This window comes from Mustela erminea, chromosome 5 (assembly GCF_009829155.1).
Source record: "Mustela erminea isolate mMusErm1 chromosome 5, mMusErm1.Pri, whole genome shotgun sequence".
Classification (NCBI taxonomy): domain Eukaryota; kingdom Metazoa; phylum Chordata; class Mammalia; order Carnivora; family Mustelidae; genus Mustela; species Mustela erminea.
In genome coordinates, this window is record NC_045618.1 from 132079013 (window position 1) to 132101023 (window position 22011).

At 43.2% G+C, this 22011-nt stretch overlaps 2 protein-coding genes across 7 annotated transcripts in view; one reads left to right on the top strand and one right to left on the bottom strand.

Moving 5' to 3' along the window:
* MLH3 (mutL homolog 3) overlaps window positions 1-7127 on the top strand; it is a 28347-nt gene extending 21220 nt beyond the window's left edge. For 4 of the 5 annotated variants that reach the window (XM_032344900.1, XM_032344902.1, XM_032344901.1 and 1 more), the window contains 4 exons: window positions 4306-4329; window positions 4435-4513; window positions 5595-5746; window positions 6752-7127. In XM_032344900.1, the coding sequence (XP_032200791.1) occupies window positions 4306-4329; window positions 4435-4513; window positions 5595-5746; window positions 6752-6877 (381 nt within the window). In that variant the 3' untranslated portion in view covers window positions 6878-7127. Of the gene's footprint in view, window positions 1-4305; window positions 4330-4434; window positions 4514-5594; window positions 5747-6751 lie in introns of those variants that run through there. The other variant, XR_004286149.1, reaches the window with a different exon arrangement.
* EIF2B2 (eukaryotic translation initiation factor 2B subunit beta) lies at window positions 466-20775 on the bottom strand. 2 transcript variants are annotated; one of them, XM_032344906.1, is made up of 8 exons: window positions 20500-20775; window positions 20260-20380; window positions 19982-20130; window positions 18976-19139; window positions 18236-18331; window positions 16886-17023; window positions 15810-15876; window positions 466-956 (listed from the first exon to the last, which is right to left on the bottom strand). In XM_032344906.1, exons 1-8 carry the CDS (start codon window positions 20660-20662, stop codon window positions 946-948), a joined length of 909 nt encoding a protein of 302 aa, XP_032200797.1. In that variant the 5' UTR covers window positions 20663-20775; the 3' UTR covers window positions 466-945. The 2 variants fall into 2 exon arrangements, with proteins under 2 accessions (XP_032200797.1, XP_032200796.1); XM_032344905.1 differs by lacking the exon at window positions 466-956 and adding an exon at window positions 13861-14546 and having other exon boundaries at window positions 20500-20774.
* Window positions 20776-22011: the final 1236 nt, after the last annotated feature.

The window sequence follows — 22011 nt, forward strand, 5'->3', positions numbered from 1 at the left end:
TAATTCTAGCCATTCTGACTGGTGTGAGGTGATATCTTATCATGGTTTTGATTTGTATTTCCCTGATGCCAAATTATTTTGAGCATTTTTTCATGTGTCTTTTGACCATTTGTATGTCTTCTTTGGGGAAATGTCTGTTCCAGTACCCTGATTGAATATTTGTTCTTTGGGTGTTGAGTTTGATAAGTTCCTTATAGATTTTGGATACTAGCCCTTTATCTGATAAGACATTTGAGAATATCTTCTCTCATTCTGTCGGTTGTCTTTTGCTTTTGTCTGTTTCCTTTGTTGTGCAAAAGCTTTTTATCTTGATGAAGTCCCAATAGTTCATTTTTGCCTTTGTTTCCCTTGCCTTTGGAGAAGTGTCTGGCAAGAAGTTGCTGTGACTGAGGCCGAAGAGGTTGCTGCCTGTGTTCTCCTCAAGGATTTTGATGGATTCCTGTCTCACATTGAGGTCTTTCATTCATTTTGAGTCTATTTTTGTGTGTGGTGTAAGGAAATGGTCCAGTTTCATTTTTCTGCATGTGGTTAGCCAGTATTTACTTAGATTAACCAAAACATTTACCACAGTCTTTGTTCACTGTTACTCCTTGAATCCGACTGTTCATTCCATGTTCAGCTTTCTTTTTACCAAAATCTTATAAAGTTATTTTATTAAGAGTCTATAAATGATAAACTGTCTTTGAAAATATCTTTATTTTGCCTTCACACTTGCATGATTGTCTAGCTAAAAACAAAATTCCATATTGTTATCCCTCAGTGTTTTGAGAACTTTCCATTACTTTGACATTCTGTATGCCAATGGAGTCCATTGTCTACCTAGTTATCAGTACTTTGTAGGTAATGTGATTTTATCTCTGGTGGCTTCTAAGATTTTCTCTTTGCCTTTGGTGTTCTGCCATTTCACTACGATATGCCTTGTTTCCATTTCCTTCTTGAGATTCATCATATTTTCCCTGTGGAAAATATGCAGTTATTATCACTTCAAGCACTGCTTCTTCCGCCATTCTCTCTTGTCTCCTAGAAATCCTGTCAGATGCCTACTGGACCTTACCTTTTTAACGTATCAGTCATATTTCCTATTGTCTTACCTCTTTATCATACATTCTGGGCAATTCCCTCATTTATCATCTAGTGAACTAAATTCTCTCTTCATTTACTGTTTAATCAGATGTTTAACTGATCCACTGAGTTTATTTCAGAATTATGATTAGGTTCCTTCTCAAATCTATCTGTTCTTTTTCAGTTGTGGTTTTCATTGTGGTTTCTACTTTTTTCCTTGTGGTTTCTACTCTTATTTATCTCTAAGTCTTTCTGTTTGGAGCACAGGCAAATCCACATGAACCCAGTCCACCATTTTTTAAGAAATCTAAATTACCTTAGTCATATTTAAAAATAAAAAAAGAATTAGAAGATTGATTTGGCAGATAAATTGTGTGATAGATTGTACAGGAAAAGTTTGAAGCAGGGAGAGCAGTTGAAAGACTATTGCACTCATTCAAATAGGAGAGGATGAGGGCCTAAGTCATAGCATTGGGAATGGAGAGGAGGGATATATTTGAAACATAAGTTGGAAGGTAGAATCAAGAGGACCTGAGCAATAGAAATTATAAAAGGGATAAAGGAGAAAAGATAAGATAGGATTCTGAAGGTTCTAGCTTGGATGACTGGAAGGATGGTGGTGCCATTGCCAGAAGAAGGAAGTAGAGGAGGAGGGGTACACCTGCCTGGGGAGCTGGATTATGAGCCTGGGTTTAGAAGCATTGAATGTGCCTTCAAGTGGAGGTGTCTAATGGATAGGCAGACATACAGATCTAGTGCTTGGGAAAGAAGCCTGGGCTCTATGTACCTATCTGGGAGTTAACAGTGTATATATTTTGATAATATCAGAAGCTGGAAAAGGGTCTAGCAGAAGTATAAAAAGAGGAGAGCAAAGGGTGGAGTTGATGAAACACCAGCATTCGAGGGGCATACGTCTTGGCAAAGGTCTGGAAAGGTACTGCTGAAAAGAAGAAACCGGAAAGGATGATTGAAAATATTTGGTCAGATTGAGAGGAAGAAAATCAGGAAAAAGTAATCTCGCTAAAGCCAGTGGAAGTTTTAAGCAAGAAGGAAGTGGTCAACAATAGCCATAAAGCTTGAAAAGTTGGGTTTGCAGTCATGACAACAGTGGTGCCGTGGTGGAGTCTGTTCCTGGGAGTGGGGGTGCCGACGCCAGACTTTTATGGGTCTAGGAGGGAGAGGAGGTGGAACTGAGTAGACTGCTCTTTCAAGATCTTTGGCCGCATGCTGGAGAAGAGAGAGAGGGTGATAGCTAAAGGTTAGGAGTGATCTGAAGTGTAGGTCAGAACACAGGGTTGAGGAAAGACTTTTGATTGTTTTCAGATGGGAGAGACTTACGCATGTCTGTAGGCTAAGGATGAGAAGACATTTGAAAGGAAGAGGCAGTTAATAGCACCAGCTTTTGGATTACCATGAGTTTAGCCCTTCCAAAATTGCCCTTTGATCAGACAACCTTTGCTTTGCTTTCATCAGTGCTCCAGTCTCCCAACACAGCCTTGTTCTCCAAGGCTCCTCCTCCTAACTGTCTTAAATCCAAAAGATAGGATCTGTTAGAATCTTTTGTTGTAATTCAATCCCTAAGTATTTAACCAGAAAATTATAATAAAAACTTTTCCCAAAGTGACTTCAAAGACTACTGGTAAGGAGTTTACTTCAAATTGAAATAAAACTTATGGCTTCAGAAAATCTTGACTGTGTTAAGTCACACTGATCAGGAAAGATTTTGTTGATTCTGGAAGAAGCTGGAACAGTTTTGGTGTCTTAAAAAGGAGATAGCTACTTGGATCTTACCAGTTGAAAGCTCATGAGTATTTTCTTTCTTTTTTTTTTTCTTTAAAGGTTTTATTTATTTATTTGACAGAGAGAGAGGGATCACAAGTAGGCAGAGAAGAAGGTAGAGAGAGAGGGAGAAGCAGTCTCCCCACTGAGCAGAGAGCCCGATGCCGGGCTCAATCGCAAGACCTTGAGATCATGATCTGAGCCAAAAGCAGAGGCTTTAACCCACTGAGCCACCCAGGCGCCCCCTCATGAGTATTTTCTATCAAGTTCTGTCCTCTAGCCTGATGAATGAGCTTTTTAAAATATTATTTAAATTATCTAGCATTAATTGAACTACTGAAATGTGAAATGAACAGAGAATATGATCTGTCTCCCCCTTATCAGGCTTAAAAAATGGTATTTCACAAGTCCCAGATGAACAAGCACAAGAGAAAATGGTGAAGAGTTTAGGTTTGATCACTGTCTACATTGAGCTCTGTTAGTGGGTCAGGTATTGTGAGACATCTTTCTGTGTAGATTTGTTTGGAGAAGTACATGGCTTTTGAAAAATACATGGTATCTACCCCCTAGCTCTTGCTAACTGTGCTTATTTACGAGCATGGTGGACTAGAGTGGGTATGAGGAGAGGGGGAGCATTTTCTGAGTCTGATTTAAGATCTATCATGTTGTACTCTTAGGAAGGTGATTTATACATCACCAGTTCTAAGAGTGAAAAAATCTTTTGTTTTCTCAAAGAAATTATTAAATACACCTTATCTCAGAAGAGTTTTTTTAATCTCTAGAGGTTAAATAGATTGGTAGCATGAAAAATAGTGTCTGCTTTAAATTTCTTTGAAGTCCTTTTGTAAATATTAACATCTGCAGGGGTAACTATTGAAAAGGCTACCCAAGGGACAGAGGTATGCTAGTGAGGAGAAACTTCTGAACAAATTGCCTCAGAAAATAAGCTTTTTGACCTGAAGGGAATTGTCAAAAAAAAGAAAAAAAAAAAAAGCCTGTGGGAATTGAAGTGACTACTTATGTTCACGATATATCTAAGTGCATGTCAGACTCAGTGCCCAGTTGTGTTGATGACCACGGTGTATTTATTCCGTTTGTGTGTAATATTACACTTGTTTTGGCTAAGATCATGAATACGAACAGCCTTTTAGTAAGAATTCTCCCTGATACTTAAGACTCCGTTGAATCATCAAGGCTGCTCTCAGCAGTTACATAACCTCCTGAGTTATGAGCTATCTCTGGAGGAGGTTTCAGTAGCTAAATATATTCTCTAGTCAGTAGGAGTTCTATTAAATTGTCTTGGTATTTTCAGACTCGAAATGCCTCACAACAAAAAAATTACTTGCACCTAAGTGCTATACTGCTGGAACTCTCTCTTGTTTAGGGGGTGTATTTTTAAACTATAAAAGGATATAAAAAGACAATTAAAACAGAGTAATGCCTGTTTTCCTTTCTGCTTTGTAGGAATTTATTCGAGAACAAGTGGAGGTAAGCCTTTCTCTTATTTTGGGGTTTCACACAGAGACCCTACACACAAAGGCTCTGTTGTCCCATTTCCCTTTCCCATTAATGAAGAATGTGTTTATGCTTTAGCTACTCCAGACCACAGGAGCCATCCAGGGGACTTTGCCACTAACCGTCCAGAAGGTGTTGGCATCCCAAGCCTGCCATGGTAAGACTCAGCACACCAGCTAGTGAGTGCTTCTGTATGCTAAGCACTGGCAGGGTATGACCGTTAGGAAAGAAGTAGAAGGCACAGTTACTACTCACTTCTTGGAGGGTACAGTTTGGATCAAGAAAGTGTATACACTAAAAGTGAACACTAAAAAATTGCTTTTACAAACCAAAATACCAACACATACATTTGACCATAATTCTGACTGACATATATGAGTAGAGGAGTAACTCATGGAAGAGATGGATTTTGAGTCAAGCTTTGAATGAGCTGAGGGATGTGGATTCCTAGGATAGAAGGGAAAGTTTACCACAAGAGGTAGAAATGGCCCGTGCACAGACTGAAAGGCAGAAACAGATTAGTTATATGAGGAGCAGCAGAGAATACCAAGGACACCAAGAAATTAGGCTGGTAAGAAAGAGCAGAGGCCTACAAAAAATTTATGACTATTACATAATTGTATAATTATTGTATTGTATAATTATTTGTTTAATGTTTGTCTCTCACCTGTTAGACCCATTAGATCATAAGCCTGTGAGGGCAGAGACCGTCTCATTCACTGCCTGGCAGAGGTCCTGCTACAAAGTATATACTTACAAGTGTTTGTATACTTGTAGAGAATTATTGTATACATAAAGGCAGGTTCTGGCCACTTGAGAGTTTAGACCAGGAAGATGATTACGGAAATAGAAAAAAGCAAATAAAATGGACATTGTAGGGAATAATCAGAGATCTTGGTGATAGATTGTCTAAAAGATGACCTCAGTTTCACAGACTGTAAAAATATTGCCCTTGCCTCTTGAGGAAAACTTAGAAAGTAAAATCCTAACAAGTTAAGGAATGCCTCCTAGAGGGATTAGAAAGGCAGCGATTCCATAGGGAAAAGCTGAGACTTCAGGTTGGTCCTGAAGCCTTAGTTTCATCCACGGTCAGTTAAGTGCCAATTTCAGGCAGTCTTAAAGTCACATGAAAAAGTCTAAGAAACCTTTACTTTCCCAGATATTTGGCTCTGGCCCAGGGTCAGGATTGGTTTCCCACTATACACACCATAACCTTCTTGTTTCTGTCTTTCGTTTAGGGGCCATTAAGTTTAATGATGGGCTGAGCCCAGAGGAGAGCAGTCGCCTTATTGAAGGCCTGTCCCGGTGCCAGCTGCCATTCCAGTGTGCTCATGGGAGGCCTTCTATGCTGCCGCTGGCTGACATAGAGCACTTGGAACAGGAAAGACAGGTACAGTGATGACCGATAGGAGAGCGGGGAGCAAAGTTTATCTTCTCTTTCCAGTCTAGCTCCTATTAGCCAAATGTAATCTACCTTAATCCTTTCCAAAATACCAGAATTTTATAAAGTATGCATTGAAAGTTTATTTATATACAATCTCACCATTTCATCTTCTACTTCAAATTCGACACGGAGCCTAGGCTACACTGTCAGATTACACACATGATGCCTTTGTATTGTATAAGCTTCACACATGTTCAGACTAACATAGCCTGAACATCTGTTGTCTCCTGGCTCTCGGTTTGAAAAAATGTAGAAGTTTGCTGTGGGGCTCCAGAAAGTTGATAGAAACACAGCAAATCCCCTGCTAGTAAATACAGTCTATAAACAGCCACTTGGTTGATGGTATGTGCTGTAAGTGGGGCCCTTGCTGGAAATGGTAGCCATCTCTGAGGATCTCTAGAGTTATGACTTGGGGATCATTAGGCAGGAAACCAAGCTTAGGAGATTTTCACATTATGATTTGGCCTTGATTACTCAACAACCCGGGAACAATGATGTGGGTAATGCAATAAAGCCCCAGAGTGGTTTAAATTAAAGAACATTTTCTGTTCTCACTATAATCTTAAATGAAACAGAACATGAGAGCATAATAGGAATGTCCACGTTGCTGCTTTCCAAAATCTCTTCTTTTGCTTGCCTCTCTTGTAAGGGCTAGAGAGTCTTCCTTACATGGAGTTTTCCGGTACTTTTGTTTTCTGATACATCCAGTAGACTTTACTCCATTAAACTTACTGTTTCACATGACAATGAAAAAAGGTTTTGTCCTCATTCCTGAAGAGATGAGAATCTAGTTAGAGTTTGTAGTCCCACTTATCCTAAGGAAATCTCTCCTCTTTTCTGAATCCAGAAATTAGAAATCTAAACAGACTGGAATAACCATGATTAGGAAATTTTTATATGCTCCTTGGCTTTTTGTGATACATATGGGAATTATTCTGTTTCTTCCCACAGATTAAACCCAATCTTGCTAAACTTCGCAAAATGGCCCAGGCCTGGTACCGCTTTGGAAAAGCAGAAAGATGTGATGATGCAAGGCAAAGCCTGGAGGCATCCATGCCTCCTTGTGAGCCACCGTGAGAACAGAACTACTTATCTATAAGGAACCAAAGGGACGCTAACTCTATGCCCCTGAGCAGAGAGCATGAGCTGCAGGTACCAGCAGAGGCCGGAGTCGGCCGGTGCCCCCAGGCAACATGATGGCCCAGTCTTGAGCAGATGAGCCCTCCAGCTAAAGCTAAAGGCTGTGTCCCTGTAGACCTGGACACAGGAGGTTGCCCTATAATATCTACTTTTTATAACTTATTTAAAGATAAAATTTAATGATTAATTGGTTCATTTGTGGGGTTTTTTTTGGGAGGGTTGTGGAAGTGGCTTGGTTCTGTTTTGCAATTTTTTCCAGCCTCACAGTTGGCATTGATGTGATTTGCCTGATGTTGAACTCCCCAGGATCCAGTCTGCCTTCCTACACAGCCCATAGCCACGCTCCATTGGTCCCCCCCTGCCTCCCAATCTTCTTCACTTCCTGCTGCTGCTGGCTTTACATTCTACATCTCAGACTTAAAGAGCTTCTCTACACTCAATAAAAACATCCCCTGCAGTCTTCCATCAGGCCTATAGTTAGATTATTTTAGGGATTAAAAACTATTAGTAGAGAGAAACAAGGACAAGGATAGAGTAGAGAAAATCTGAAGTCCCGTCCTGGTTTTTTGTCTTATTGCCTCTTTAAAATCTCATTCAGAGTCTGATACTGTCCATATCCCAATTGGTAAAATGGTGAGAGTACTATGAACTTGTTTTTTTTTGTGGGCATTTTAAAAATATCTCTCTTTATGTGAAAGCAATTTCCATATCAAAATGCAGCATTCATTCTTTCAACCTAACCAGGGATGTTCTCTGCATTTTTTCAGGAGACAGTGGTTCTTTTGGTCCCTTTCAAGTCCTATCTCAGTTTTATTACAGTATGCCTATCTAATGACCTCATAATTTCACTTGGGACCAGAACTGATCTTTGCACAAATGCTTGTTATGCCACCCTTAAGCTGTATTTCCTCTACCTTTTTAAAAGGTTTGATTTCTGGTTAATAAGATTCAGTAGACTAAAGCTTTATAGAAGGACAAAAAGAAAAGCACAAAACCAGCTGGCAGTGTTTATTGCGACTGGGATACTGTACAATGAGAAAGACGTTGCAGTGAGAATTTCCACTTTTGTATTTTGCAGCTTGCTTAAATTGGCCTTTGTATCAGTGGAATGATTTTTCTCTTTTTTAATACAGGAAACAAATTTGTGCTCATGGAAGAAAAGTTTGTTCACCAGTAGCCCTGCAGTGAATCTTACAGGAGCAATGAAGTATTGCATTCATTAGTGTGTGTCTCAGAGAAGGTTCAGGAAAAGCCTTCACTGGTTTTCAAGGGGATCCTTGTAGAATTACGTAATCGGAACCCTGAAGAATAGGCACCACTGTCTAAAAATGGTCTTTATTCTTCTAAATACATATAAACGGTTTCATAGACTGGGAGGCATGACCTTAGAAAGGAGGGTGTTTTCAGGGGATTTGCAAGGCTCTCAGGGACTCTGCCTCCAGGCCCAGTGGGGTGCTGTGGCCTTGGGACCTCAGCCTCCACTCTCCAGAGCTATACAGAGGCCAGCTGTCCTGGGAGTTTAAAAACTTTTTTAGGTTAGACCAATGTGTGGTATTAAAGTAAGTATTATGATACCCCTTATATTAGGATGATGGTGTACAGTTTCAAAATGTTTTGCTATAATCCCAAACCACATGTTTTTGTTTTTATTTTTTCAGAATAGCAGAGGATTAGAAAAAGTTATCCATAAATTATGTAACTAGTCTTCCTGGCTAGCCTACTCAAGTAATGGAAGAGATAATTACCCTATTTTAATAATTTATAAACTCAGTTGCATACATCAGCATAAAACCAATCTGTTAGCCAAAAATATCTCACATTACTTTTGTTGCCTTTTAGGATTTTGTTCTTTCTTTTTCTTTTAATTTTTATTTATTTATTTGACGGAGAGATATACTGAGAGAGGGAACACTAGCAGGGGGAGTGGGAGAGGGAGAAGCAGGCTTCCTGCCAAGCATGGAGCCCGATGCAGGTCTCAGTCCCAGAACCCTGGGATCGTGACCTGAGCTGAAGGCAGATGCTTAATGACTGAGCCACCCAGGTGCCCCTGTTCTGTTTTTAACTTACCTGCATAGAGCATAGATATATTTAATTTTCTAACACATGATAGTAATCATTATCACCTTCATGGTGCTTTAAGATTTATAAAATAATTTTTGCAGACGTTATTTGAGTTTCTTGGCAACCCATGAGATGAGATGGTGTTATGCTTCTCACTTTATGAAAGCTGAAATACATTAAGTGATTTATTTAAGATCACACAGGTAGTAAGTAGTAAAGCTGAGAATGGTAAACAAGTTTTCTGGCTCCACTAACAAAAATAAATGTTACCATTTATTAAGGCCTACTATATATCCAACTTTGTGTACATTATTTCTAGTCTTTATAACAGTTCTGTTAGCAAGCTAGTGTCTCTCTTACAGTGAGACTGCTAAGCCTCAGAGAAGTTTCCTCTTTTAAGAGAGTCAGAATTCAGACCCAGATCTATGTGGCTTCACATGGCACACTCTTTCCCATTGTTAACCCATGCTGCCCATTTATTTCTAATTTGTGAGGGACATAACCAGTTTGTCAATTTCAACTTTATTAGAGTCTGGCTGGTGGAGACTTCATTAACTTCAGAGTAAAACTTGACAGATGCCATGTGCAATGAAGTCACCCTCCAGGGTTCCTTTTTTGGGAACATTCATCACAGTTATATTGAGCAATAAGGGTACATGCCTGCAGAAAGCTTAGTCAGAGAGAGGACAAGGAAACTGATGATTGAACACGGTAACTTCCTCCAGGCTTAGGGGTCACTGAGTTCCAGCTATGTCACTTTTACTGGGATAAGAGGAGATAATGGTTCTGTCAGAAATTAAGGTAGAAAGAGGTAGTATAGGAAAAGCTTATGGCAAAACTTAGAGTGTAGGCTAGAAGGGAGGGGAGAGCCTGGAGAGAAGGCTAGGGAAAGATCCAGAACCTAACTGGGGATCCAGAATTCCATGAGCAATTGAGAATGGGGATGTTCTAGCAATCACATATGAACAGATGGGATCTGAACCTAACAGTGAAAAAAAAGAAAAAACAAAAAAACAAGGCAGCTGAAACAGGGGCAGAGCAGGAGGGGGGCCCAAGACCGAGTTCTAGAGATGTGTAGGGGGCTGAGGAAACCATGCATGGTGAGAACAGATGCAGCCCATCAGTTCCTAGAGAGCACTGACAACCGTGCTGGGCTGAAGCCTCAAGAGGGAGCCCGCCGTGGCATATCCGTCGGCATATCCAAATGAAGCGGGAAGAGCAGTTTCTGGCACAAAGAGCCGGACTCTTCCAGTCCTCGACCTGAAGTGCCAGCCCATTCCAGGAAACCTTTACACAAGCAGGTTAGCGAACTGACCACTCACTATGTTTGCCGTTAGCTATCATGCCCTTTCTCCCTTTCTCATATCGACAGGAAGACAGCAGCAAGGTGGACTCAAGAGAAGGAAGTTTGGGGAACCGAAAGTCTAGATAAACCTGATCCCGGTCCAGGGGATTTGAGCGTCTGTGGAGCCTGCAAACTAGCGTGACTCCAGCAGCAGTGTGAAGAAGCTAGATTTGGTCCAACTTTACTCTTACAACTTGCCCGACTAAACAACTTAATCTTATTTACTGCAAAAGCAGGGAGTATGCAGTGGTGGTCGCCTATCCACCTCCCCACCCCCAAAAGAAAAAAAAAAAGATGGTCCGAGTCGGAGTTCGCTACTGCTGTTAGTGTCGCCTCTATTCATGGTACTTTGTCGTGCCTCTTTTATAGTAAACCACAGAATTTTATATATAATTTATGAATTTTAGGAATCTTGTCAAGTTTTCAAGTAGCTTCCCCCTTCTCAAGATAGGTCTTTATTCTAAATGTAACAGGCCTGAAAAAACACTCCTGAAAGGCTCCTTCTCTTCAGCTCAGTATTTAATATAAACATCAGGCAATCACAGTTGTGTGGTTAGGCTCAAAGGCGGCGGTCCGTTGTGTGAGTGTCGTGCAGAAGACTAAAGCTTAGACTATAAGCTCTTTATTAATAATTGCTTAGCCATTGCACAATAACCTGGAACAGCTGTTTGGTGAGTGAAAGAATAATTCAAAGCAAAGTAGGCCAGATATAAAACACTTCCAAACCACATTTCAGAATAGCTCCTTTGTGTCCAAAAGAGGTGCGTGCCTGCAGAAGGAGTTTTGCGAGCACAGGTGGGTAGTATGGGGCCTTTATAGTAATTACGTCACTATCTGGTACTATCTTTATGTCAAAACGGTTCTGATGTGCTGAGTTCTACATATTTGGTGTTAGAGTCACGTAGCTCGATGACGGAACCGCAGGACTGGCAGCCTTCATTACCCCGAAGACTGATACGACGGATTGCTTTGAGAAATGGTTTCAAAGCACATCTGTGAAACGTATGATCCTACGGGTACTAGCATGTATTTCTTTGAGGTATCATTTTACGCTGAAGTTTTCCTTGGTGGAGTATTTTTCAAAGACTTCTCTTCTGAGACTAAATTAGGAATTTCTGTTCCTTATTTGAGTTCCAAGAATTGTGCCTTTCCTGCCCTCCGCCCAAACTGGAAGATATAAACCGTGGGAAAAGTGTCTTTACAAACTGTATTGAGTAACTCTCTAACTTGGTTTATTTAGCGTATTCAGGAGGACTTTTACATCCATGGAGTCCTCTTTCTATTAATTCTCTTCAAGCTAAAGCTACAAGTTTTTGACCTTAGTTTCCGGGTTCTGCCTGCAAAAGCAGGGGCCGGAGGCAGACACAAAGGCCTATAGGTAGGAAGTTAACACAGAACCCCTGTCTCTCCCTGTTCAGATCAGGCTCTCGGGTTCCAATATTTACTCTTCCTCAAACAGGAAAAGGGACAGAAGGAAATAGAAAAATGAGGCCTATAAATAGCTTTGTGGGATTTGCTTAATTGAGGTCCTAAAGAGCTTAAAGAATACACATTGGTGTATTCTTCTGTCCCAGGAACTTTAAGAGTTGACCAAAACGAGACAGTCTCTACCCTTGTAACCTTCATCCATCTCACTTATGCCTGGGAAGAATGTGGGTGCTAATTTTAGATCCAGAGACTAAGATGCACAAAGGACAAGTATCATAAAGCATTTTTGGAGCCAGAAACAGATTTAAGTTCCTTGACTCACTGTTTCTTTTACTCCAGACCACACAGTTGTACCCAAGTGAATTGCTGTTAGGATTGGTGCCTTCAGAGGAGACAATTGCTCATAATTGGTAGCTACAAGCCACTTCACTGAGAAAGCGCGGGGTCTTAGATGCTTTAAGAAATAATTGACAGACTGAGGCCTGAGTGAGTCAGGCTCTTCTGAGTCATAGAGCCTTTAGATCTGTCTTTCAGACTGACCCTCTTCCATCTCGCTTTTACCCTCTTTCAGGGAAGACAGAGGCCTTCAGGCAAAGATATACCTCAAGTTAAGGTCCATCAGTAGAGACCTTTCCCTCATAGCCTACCTCTGGCCATTCTTTACCAAAGTGTGGTTATCAAATCACCTGTTAAAATCCCTTGGGGTGTTCCCTCCCTCCACCCCACAAAGGATGCCGCAGGAGACAGGAAGCTGGCCTGTGACCAGCATCCCGGGGTTCCTCAGCACACTTGTCTGCCTTAGACCTCTGCTCTGGACCAGTGGTTCCCAAACATGGCAGATCCTCTGGATCACCTGGGGAGACTTTTTCCCTTTTTAAAAAAAAAAAGATTTTACTTATTTGAGAGGGAGAGCAAGCTGTGGGGAGGGGCAGAGAGAGAGAAGCAGACTCCCTGCTGAGCAGGAAGCCTGATGCTGGGCTCAATCCCAGGACCCAGAGATCGCAACCTGAACCTAAACCAAGAGTTGGATGCTCAACTGAGATACCCATGAGCCCCTTCTTTCAGACTTTTATCCTACTGCATGTACACAGTTTTGTTTTAATGAAGTAAGTCATATTATGCATACGGCTCTGCAGCTTGACTTTTTCCTAGCTTATTTTTAATTAACAGTATTAAATGGACGTCCTTACAAATCTGTCCCATTTTTTTTTTTTAAATAAAAATTTTACTTATTTACTTTACTGCAGAGAGGCAGGCGGCGGGGGGAAGGGAGCAGGCTCCCTGTTGAGCAGAGAGCCGAATGCGGGGCTCAATCCCAGGACCTTAGATCCTGACCTGAGCCCAACGCAGAGGCTTTAACCCACTGAGCCACCCAGGCACCCCGGTCCCATTCTTTTTAACACAAGGTTCACAAAGCAAATGCCTACAGGGGTTAGGCAGGTAATGTAAATGAGTTAAATGGAAGGGACTGCAGAAAAGGGTTTTCCATTTTAATGGAGTCAGAAGCAGCCCAGCTACAGCCAGCTGCTACCACTTTGGAAACTGGGCCCAGAATTGCCAAAGCTTGTTTTCAAGGGAAGCAAGAAATCTGAATTTGTTTAATGTGCAACCTCCACATTTTTCTTCTTCTTCTTTTTTTTTTTTTTTGCATTTTTAAATATTGGTAACTAATTCAAATTAAATACAGAATGAACAAGACAAATCGTCTTTAAGCCACCCTTTTGAAATCTCTACTGCAATGTATACATAATGTTCCACAGTATGTCTCACTTGCTTTAAGCAGATTCCCAGGTGCCATTCCAAATATCAGATAAAATGGGTCTGGGTTAGAACCCAAGATGGTACATTTTTTTTAAGCTCCCAGATGATTCTGATGATCAAAAAGGTTTTGGAACCACTGTCTTACATTACTAACAAGTTGTTTGGGACCACTCCCAGTGAATTAGGAAGGAAACTGTAAATACTTTTGCGTTCTGTTTTAGCCAGTTCCCTCTAACTACAGCCCTCTGAAAGCACAAAAAGGGCTCTGCCGCTCCTGCTTCAGGCTGTTCAATCAGAGCAGAACAATAAATAAACTAACTCAGGAATCTTCAAGAAGCTTTTATTGGCACAGCCCAGGAAAAGGTGTGGTAGCCATTTCTGAGCAAAAACCTGTATCCCACCAAGGTCTTCAGTGTTACGTTTAACACCCCACCGAACCAGAAAGTTTAAGTTCCTGAAACTTAAATTCTAGACTCACCAGGTCACTAGGAGGTTAAGAGGTTCCCCCACCAAAAAAAATTTTAAGTAAACTCTATGCCCAACGTGGGGCTCAAACTCACAATCCCAAGATCAAGAGTCACATGCTCTACCAAATGAGCCCGCCAGAAGCCCCAAGAGATTCCAAAATTTATAGGTCAAGCCCTGCTGCTCCTGTTAAGATCAGAAAGGCAAGAGATAGTCTTGAATGTGCATCCTGTTCTGGGATGACTAAAAGGGCAAGAAATAGTATTAAGTTTTTTCAGATTGACTCCAGGTCACTCCCCAATACAAGGACGATGTTTTCAGCAGTCACACTGAAGTCCCTCTCCATTCTGTATTTGGCTCAGCAGCTTCTGCTTAGGATGGGTGGTGGTCATAGAACATGATCATCAGGATGGTAGAGTTCACTCATCAGGCGATAGATGTAGGAAGGTGCATTCCCACCAATGTTGGAGATAAAGAGGGTAATGAGCTCTGGGGGAACGTAGTCAAACACAGGGCAGTGAACGCTGACCTTCTCCAGAATGTCCCCTGAAAGGCAATCACATATGCTAAAGATAAAATCAAGGATCCTGCTCTCATGAATGAGCACACAGATTCTAGGCTCAACAGCACACGCATATGTGCTACCCCAAGAAAAGGAAACTCTGCAAAGTACACACCAGAAGAGATGGCTTCACACCATGACACTCCTGCTTCAAACTCTCCAACGCCTTTCCACAGCCCTTAGAATAAAATTCCATCTTGGGAGAGTAGCCTTCAAGATCTGGCCCCTCCCCCATTGCAACTACACTAATCAGAATTCATTCCACTCTCCCTCGTGCTCATTGCTCTCCAGCTACATGAACATCTTGTTCCAACTGGCTAAGCCTGGACCCAGCTCAGGACTTTTGCATCAACACCTGGGAGACTCTTCTTGATCTTTACATGGTGGGCTCCATTCATTCCAGACCCAGCTGAAAGGGCCTCTCATTTAGACCCCTCCCCCACTAAGGTAGTCTCCTACCACTTCCCGTCACATCAGCCTATTTGTTTTCTTCCCAAAATAGCCCATGACCCGACATATTCTTGTCTGTCTGCTGCAACTGAATGTGAGCTCTGTGGGAGCAGGGCCGATCTGTGTTGTTCTTTGTTATATCCTTAGTACCTAAATTAGTGCTGGATACATAGTGGGTACTCAAAAGATACAAGTAATCCTTGAAAAGCTGTAAATAAATGGATGAAGTTGTTCCACTTCTAAGAATTAGCACCCCAGGTATGGTTTAAGGGCGCTTAAGGCCATTTCATGTCGAGGAGGTGGCAGGCTCATGGAGCACAGCTGCTGCCTTCAGAAGTCAAAGGGACCCCAATGCATAAAGGCACCCAGGTTATAGGTAAGTTTTAGAGTAGGAGCCTTTTAGACCACGCTTCCTTTGGGAGCCATGCCACCAAAATGAGTCCCTACAGCAAATGAGAATGAGTACATTTTCCCACAGGGTTGCTGCACGTGTGTCAAGCAATGTGCAAAGCCACACCGCATCGATGCTGGATGATCCAACCACCACGGCCCCAACAGTCAAATACAGGAGTGTCAGAACAAAATGAACACGGACTAGATGAGGTCCCCCCTGCACTCAAAGATGCTAAAGAGAAGTCCCCACAAGAATTATGATAAAAAGCACAACCTGGCAGCATTTAATCCCCTGACTAACAAAAGCAAAAGACCAAAACTTATACATGTGCACACGTGTGTGCGTGTACACACACACACACACACACACACACACACAAACACACAAACACACCCTTCTGTACCTTCTGTGAAAGGCAGGACTTCTTCAGGAGCCACAAACTTATGAAAGGAATCTTCTTCATTAGGGAACTAGACAAGAAAAAAATTTAAAAAAAAAAAAGGAGCGAGATCGATCTAGCAAATTCCACTTTTAAGTATATACCCAAGGGAAATAAAAAAAGGTATGTTCACACAGAGACTTGTACACCAATGCTTACAGCAGCATTATTTACAAAAGCCAAAAGGTTGAACAACCCAACTGCCCACCAACAGGTGAACAGATAAATAAATTGCGTTATGTCCCCCAACAGAGTATTACTCAGCCACAGAAAGTGCTGTGCTATAGCTAGGAACCTTGAAAACATCATGCTAAGGGAAAGAAGTCAGAAACAAAAGGCACATGTTCTATGACTTCTTTTATATGAAATATCCCAAACAGGCAAAGCCAGAGACAGAAAGCAGAATAGGAATCACTGGGTACGGGGTGTTTTTCTGAAATGATGTACGTAATGGGTATGGGGTGTTTTGCTGAGATGAGGACGTTTTAAACCAGACAGTGGTAGTTGCACAGTGCTGTGAATGTAGTAAATATCCCTGAGCTGTACATTTAAAAATGGTTAATTGTATGTGAATTTCACCTCAATTTAAAAAAGAGACCTGCAAATATATTAGTATTTCAGAGCAAACAGCTTCTATCACTAATGAAATGGCTCTTCTCTTGGTAATACTGCTTATATTCAGGCTACAGAGGACAGTCCCTCCAACGATGACAAAACCGATTCCGTGTTCTGAGTTTCAACTTGTTTGGCATTTTCAGAAATGATCAGCGTGATCGGTGATGGTGGCAATGTCAACAAAGGGCCTTCCCTAACAACGTCCCATCCTGACCTTAAAATTTTGATTTCTCAAAGTTGACAAGTTATAACTCTCAGTATTTTTTCCTCGTTCAAGACTTCTGTGGCTTTTTCCAGCCTCTAAGGGGTCTAATCCATTGAGTAAAGGCAGCTAAAGAGAAGCCCCAGAGTGAGTAGGTTGAAGGCCCAGAGTTCAAGCCTACCCTTTGGCGCCTTCTCTGTTGGCTACGGACAGACAAACATACCTGTGGAGAAAGCTTGAACATGGGAGCACACACGATGAGTGGGGTGGAATGGTGTTTTGCTGCCAGTGCTAGAGTGTGAGTTCCTGTCACAGCTCTCAGGGCACCGTTGGCCAGGATTGTCTTTGTGCCAATGATCACCTTTGGAACAGGAAGCAAAATGTGAGTCATCTTAGGGATAGACCCTTAACTGGACCATTGGGCACCAGAGGCTAAATGCCCAGGCCTCAGTCTTTTGACATCGTGAGGGTCACACACTAGTCAAGGAAAAGGGATTCTAGGGTAAGGACCACATGTTCTAGCTCAAGAGTGGCTTTCCAGGGCACCTGGGTGGTTCAGTGCAGTAAGCCTCTGCCTTTGGCTCAGGTTATAACCCCAGGGTCCTGGGATCAAGCCCTGCATCTGGTTCTCAGTTCAGCAGGGAGCCTGCTCCACACCCCCCACCCGGCCTGCCTCTCTGCCTGCTTGTGATCTGTCAAATAAATAAATAAAATCTTTAAACAAACAAAAAAGAGTGGCTTCCCAAAGAAAGAATGAATATTGTATGTGATAGGTAGCTGCACTATCGCTCGCTCTTAGCCCTGCCTTTTCTGGAATCTATATGCCACAACTCCTGAGAAGCTAAGAGCCTTACTAGTCATAATCCACTACTGTCAAGCTCTCTGAGCAGAAGGCAGGAACCCTCTACCCAATGCCTAGCAGCTGCCACACTTAGCTTAGACCTATTTCATTCTCTTCAATGCTTTCACGAAAACGAAACTTTTTGGGGCAGCTGGCTGGCTCAGTCAGTAGAGCATATAACTCTTGATCTCAGTGAGTCCGAGCCCCATGTTGGGTGTAGAGATTGCTTTAAAAAATAAAATTTTATTTATTTATTTATTTATTTATTTATTTATTTAAAGAGATTTTATGTATTTATTTATTTATTTATTTGACAAAGAGAGAGAGAGGGAGGGAGGGAGAGACAGACCAAGAGAGAGGGAACACAAGCCGGGGAAGTACGAGAAAGAGAAGCAGGCTTCCTGCGGAGCAGGGAGCCCGATGTGGGGCTCAATCCCAGGACCCTGGAATCATGACCTGAGCCCAAGGCAGGCCGTGAATGAGCCACCCAGGTGCCCCAAAAATAAAGCCTTTAAAACAAAAACAAAAAGAAGCTATTCTAAGTGAGGGACAATGATACAGGTAAAGGGAAAAGAAATCCAGTTAATATATTAAAAAGGCCCAAGTATGTACTTTCAAAAGGCACTAGAAGCTTTCTTCTCTTCTCATGGATATTATAGGAAGGAGAAAAAAAAAATCAGTATTTTGGAAGTATAATCTTCATGAATTCAACATAACTCCAAATACACCCACCTTGTTGACTCTTGACATAACAGCAAAAATTGCAGCATCAGTCATGACAGTTGTCTCGATACCTGCTTTGGACAAATTGACTGCCATTTCATGACCCTGCAACAGGAGAGAAAGGCCTGATGTTCCAGAGAAGGTGAGAGAGAGTGGAAGGCACCTCCAGTGGAACTGGATCTGGAGAATTCCAAATACTGGGCACAGCCAACACATAACTGCCAACAGTTCATTTCTTTTTCTCCTCATGGTAGGTATTCTCTGGCATGCTGCAGAGAAGCCCAGGAGAAGCCAATAAATGTTGAATTTTCCACAGGAGCACTAGGGCAGCCACAAAACTGGAAATACCGCTTGCTTGGGTAATTAGGGAGCACTGACAGGATAGCTCCTGGCTCATTATTTTACGACCTCCTGCATCCTTACATATTTCCTTTCTAGAGACCTATTATTTATGTAGAGACTGAGTGAGGTCAGCCCAAGCATCAGTCATCTCCAAGATAATTTACTCTTTTGATTCCTAAGAGAAACCAATGCGTTTCTTTTCTTTGACCCAGCATTTCCCCTAACCTTCCTAAGCCAATGTTTAAGAATGTTGACAAGGATGAGCAACTTGAAAATTCCCTTCATGCTTTCCTTTGTCTTCTCAATGTCTTACTTATCAATTCAAAGGTGGCATGGAAGCCCATCTATCACTTCTTTAGTTCCTCCTCCTTTTTCATTTTTCTTAGCAGCTGCAGCAGTCCCCCTACCTGACAGAAAGGAGCACATTCTGCCACAATGACATGGAATTTCCTCTTCCGGGCAGCCTCTTTGAGGAAGGCTTCTACTGTCCGGGAGAAGCCAATGGTCATGATCACCTCATTGGAGTGGATGTGCTCCAGAGCCTGGGCGGCAATATTCTCTGTAGTCCCTTCTGCAAGAACAGTCGGTTTGGCAAGGGAAATGTGAAACTGCCGTGCCACAACACAAGACAAACGTGATAAAACATGGAAAGAGACAGGTGCCCTTCTCACAGACGGCCCATGTAGCAGACATGGTATCACAGAGTGAAGGGACTTCATGTGAAGGTCACCTTTTCTCAAAAGTCCCGCTCCTCTGCGACCTTCTACTTCCCGAGTTCTCAGTCAACCCTTCCCCAATGACACCAGCTCCTTAAAATCCATTTTGAACACAATAAATTCAGGTAAAAAGTGGTCCAATTTGGGAAACTGTAAAAAGAACTAAAAGAACTCCTCTAAAAGGTAGCCACAACATGCCCACCTGAAAAGGAAGCCACAGAAGAAGAACAGGGGAGGAATTTGGAAGTAGCAGGGCCAGACACACAGACCCAGCTTCTTCCTCCCTTGGGGAACTCTGACTGCAATGAATCTACGCAGGTCTCCTGGGTCATAATGACAATGGGAATGGCAGTGGTGCATCTGTGCATATAAAAATTCAGGAGGTAATTCAGGGAAGAAGAGTCTGTCATCTGTGGTTTTAGGGAGTTCATCTTTAAAATGCAAATAAAGCTCTGTCCTAACAGTCCCAGCAGCAGTGGACCTGCAGTCTACAAAGGGCTGGTCTGTAAGGAAAGGCAGAGAGGGCTATTTTAGCCCTGCCACCTGTTCCAACCCTTTCTCTTAATCGGTATGGAAGACAAAGCTCGGAGAACCACAGACTGGTTATCTCCTCTCTCTGCGATTAACAACTTCCCGGGTCTTCTCTTCCCTCATCTGCCTGTAACCTGTCCTGTCCATCAGGGATCAGGACTCTTACCGAGTTCCACAAGAAGCTCATTAATTGCCTCAATGATGTTGGACTGGAGTTGGGCATAAGGGGAGCTGAAATCCTCGCTCAGGCCTTCGGATGTCAAGAGTTTGTGCAAGGACTCCTGCTGATCGCTCTCATCGCTGCGTCCATGGAGTCTAGGGAGGCAACAAGAGCCAAACAAGGAGGTGGGCGGAGACGCAGTCATTTAAGTAACAGGAGCTGCTCAGCTCCACCAAAGGCTTCAAGCAGGGAGAGGGGTTGTGCAGAAAGGCCCACATCCTGACCTGCCATACTCCTCCCGGATGATCCTGAGCACCCTCCGCACCATGTTGCCCACCGTGGTCTCTGAGGGCTGCGCAGCCGTCATCCTCCGGCCTTCTCGGCGGATCAGTTCCATCAGCTCCCCTGCAGACCGAAGGAGACAGAGAGAGGGCACCAGCGCGATGAGGCCCGGGCGACTCTCCGCTTGAGAACCGGGGTCAGATACGCCGTAGAGGAACGCGACAGACCTAGACCTGCCTTACCTGCGTTGCTCCACCGGTGGTCCGTGATGATCCGGCGCAGCAGCCCCAGGGTCTCCCGAGCCATGTCCTCGGAGCTGCGCCTCCCGCCGTCCCGCTTCAGGGCCTCCACGAAGCTCTCGATGCTCTCGTACAACTCAGAGCCCCTAACCGCGGCTCCCGGCATCTTGAAAAGAGCCGCCTCGCCGGCGGAATCCACACCTGTACGACCCCAACCCTTGCACTTCCGGGGCAAATGAAGTCGCTTTCCGCTCCGCAAGGAAAACGCCAGTCGGTGGGGTCGCAGGCCACGCCCCTCGGCGTCACGTCCCGCCGCCTCCATCTGCCGAGCCAATCAGAAGCTAGGAGTTCGAGTTACTTAGTTACCGCAGAGTGACCGCGAGTCATCGAGGCTGGAGGACCGGAAGTGGCCTTTCGTGGCTCTACTGACGCTGAACAGAGGTGAGCGGTGGGGGACCGTGAGAGAGGCTAGTCTCGTTGCTATGGAAACAGCCAGTCTCGGGCCCCTCCCTACCCCCCAAGACCCGAGGCTGCGCTGCACAAGTTGCCAACGTGGGTCTGGTCCCCAAGCGAACACCCGCACTCCTGATAGACGCTCAGAGTGCGGGTCCAGGACCCGCTGCACCTTGGGCAGACGCGCCATCATAATGCTCTTATACTCCATGGACCTGGTTCGTTTGCACCTCTGTGTTCCTAATAGCTTCGGCTCCCCGAGGGCGGGGACCGTACCTTTTTTGCCTTTGCAGTCCCAACGCCTCGCACACCTAATGTAAGACAGGAATCAGGGATGAGGAGACCGAATACTCCCCAGTAAGGAGATTCACAGGGGGAGCTCACATGGGAGCAAAGACGATGTCCTTCCATTTGGACAGACTGCAGAGGCTGGGAGCATAACATAATACCAAGAGCTACTGCTGACTTAAAGTTCACTAGGTCTTGAGCACTGTGTGTGAATTATCTCATCTATTGCAATTTATGAGGTAGGTCTTATCCTCATTTTACAGGTTAGAAAACAGGCACAAAATTTAAGCAGTTGGTAAGGGGATGCGTTCGTATTTAAATCTCTATCTGTCTGAATCCAAAGTCTGTTTATAAGGAGAATCCCTGTTTCTTTAAGTTCCTAGACTCTTTGGACACATACATTTTTTTTTTAATATTTTAGTTATTTATTTGACAGACAGAGATCACAAGTGGGCAGAGAGGCAGGCAGAGAGAGAGAGGGGAGAGCAGTCTCCCCGCTGAGCAGAGAACCCAATGTGGGGCTGGATCCCAGAACTCCGAGATCATGACCTGAGCTGAAGGCAGAGGCTTAACCCACTGAGCCACCCAGGCACCCCAGGACACACACATTTTTAAGACATTTGTTACAATTGACAAATTGACCACCAAAAAGATACATCAATACCAAAATCAGAGATAAAGCTAGTATAAGAAAACTACAGACTAGTATCCCTCACAAACACAGATGCAAAATCTGTAATAAATTAACAAATCAAGCAAAATATAAAAAAGATT

What these genes read in the sequence shown, in the direction of transcription:
- EIF2B2 (XM_032344905.1), bottom strand. Translation starts at nt 20,662, where the DNA reads ATGCCGGGAGCCGCGGTTAGGGGCTCTGAGTTGTACGAGAGCATCGAG. An exon ending in AATGTGCTCCTTTCTGTCAG is followed by an intron (nt 18,332 to 18,975) that starts GTAGGGGGACTG and finishes CTCCTGTTGCAG; the next exon opens with GGTCATGAAATGGCAGTCAA. An exon ending in AGTCCTGCCTTTCACAGAAG is followed by an intron (nt 14,547 to 15,809) that starts GTACAGAAGGGT and finishes ATTGCCTTTCAG; the next exon opens with GGGACATTCTGGAGAAGGTC.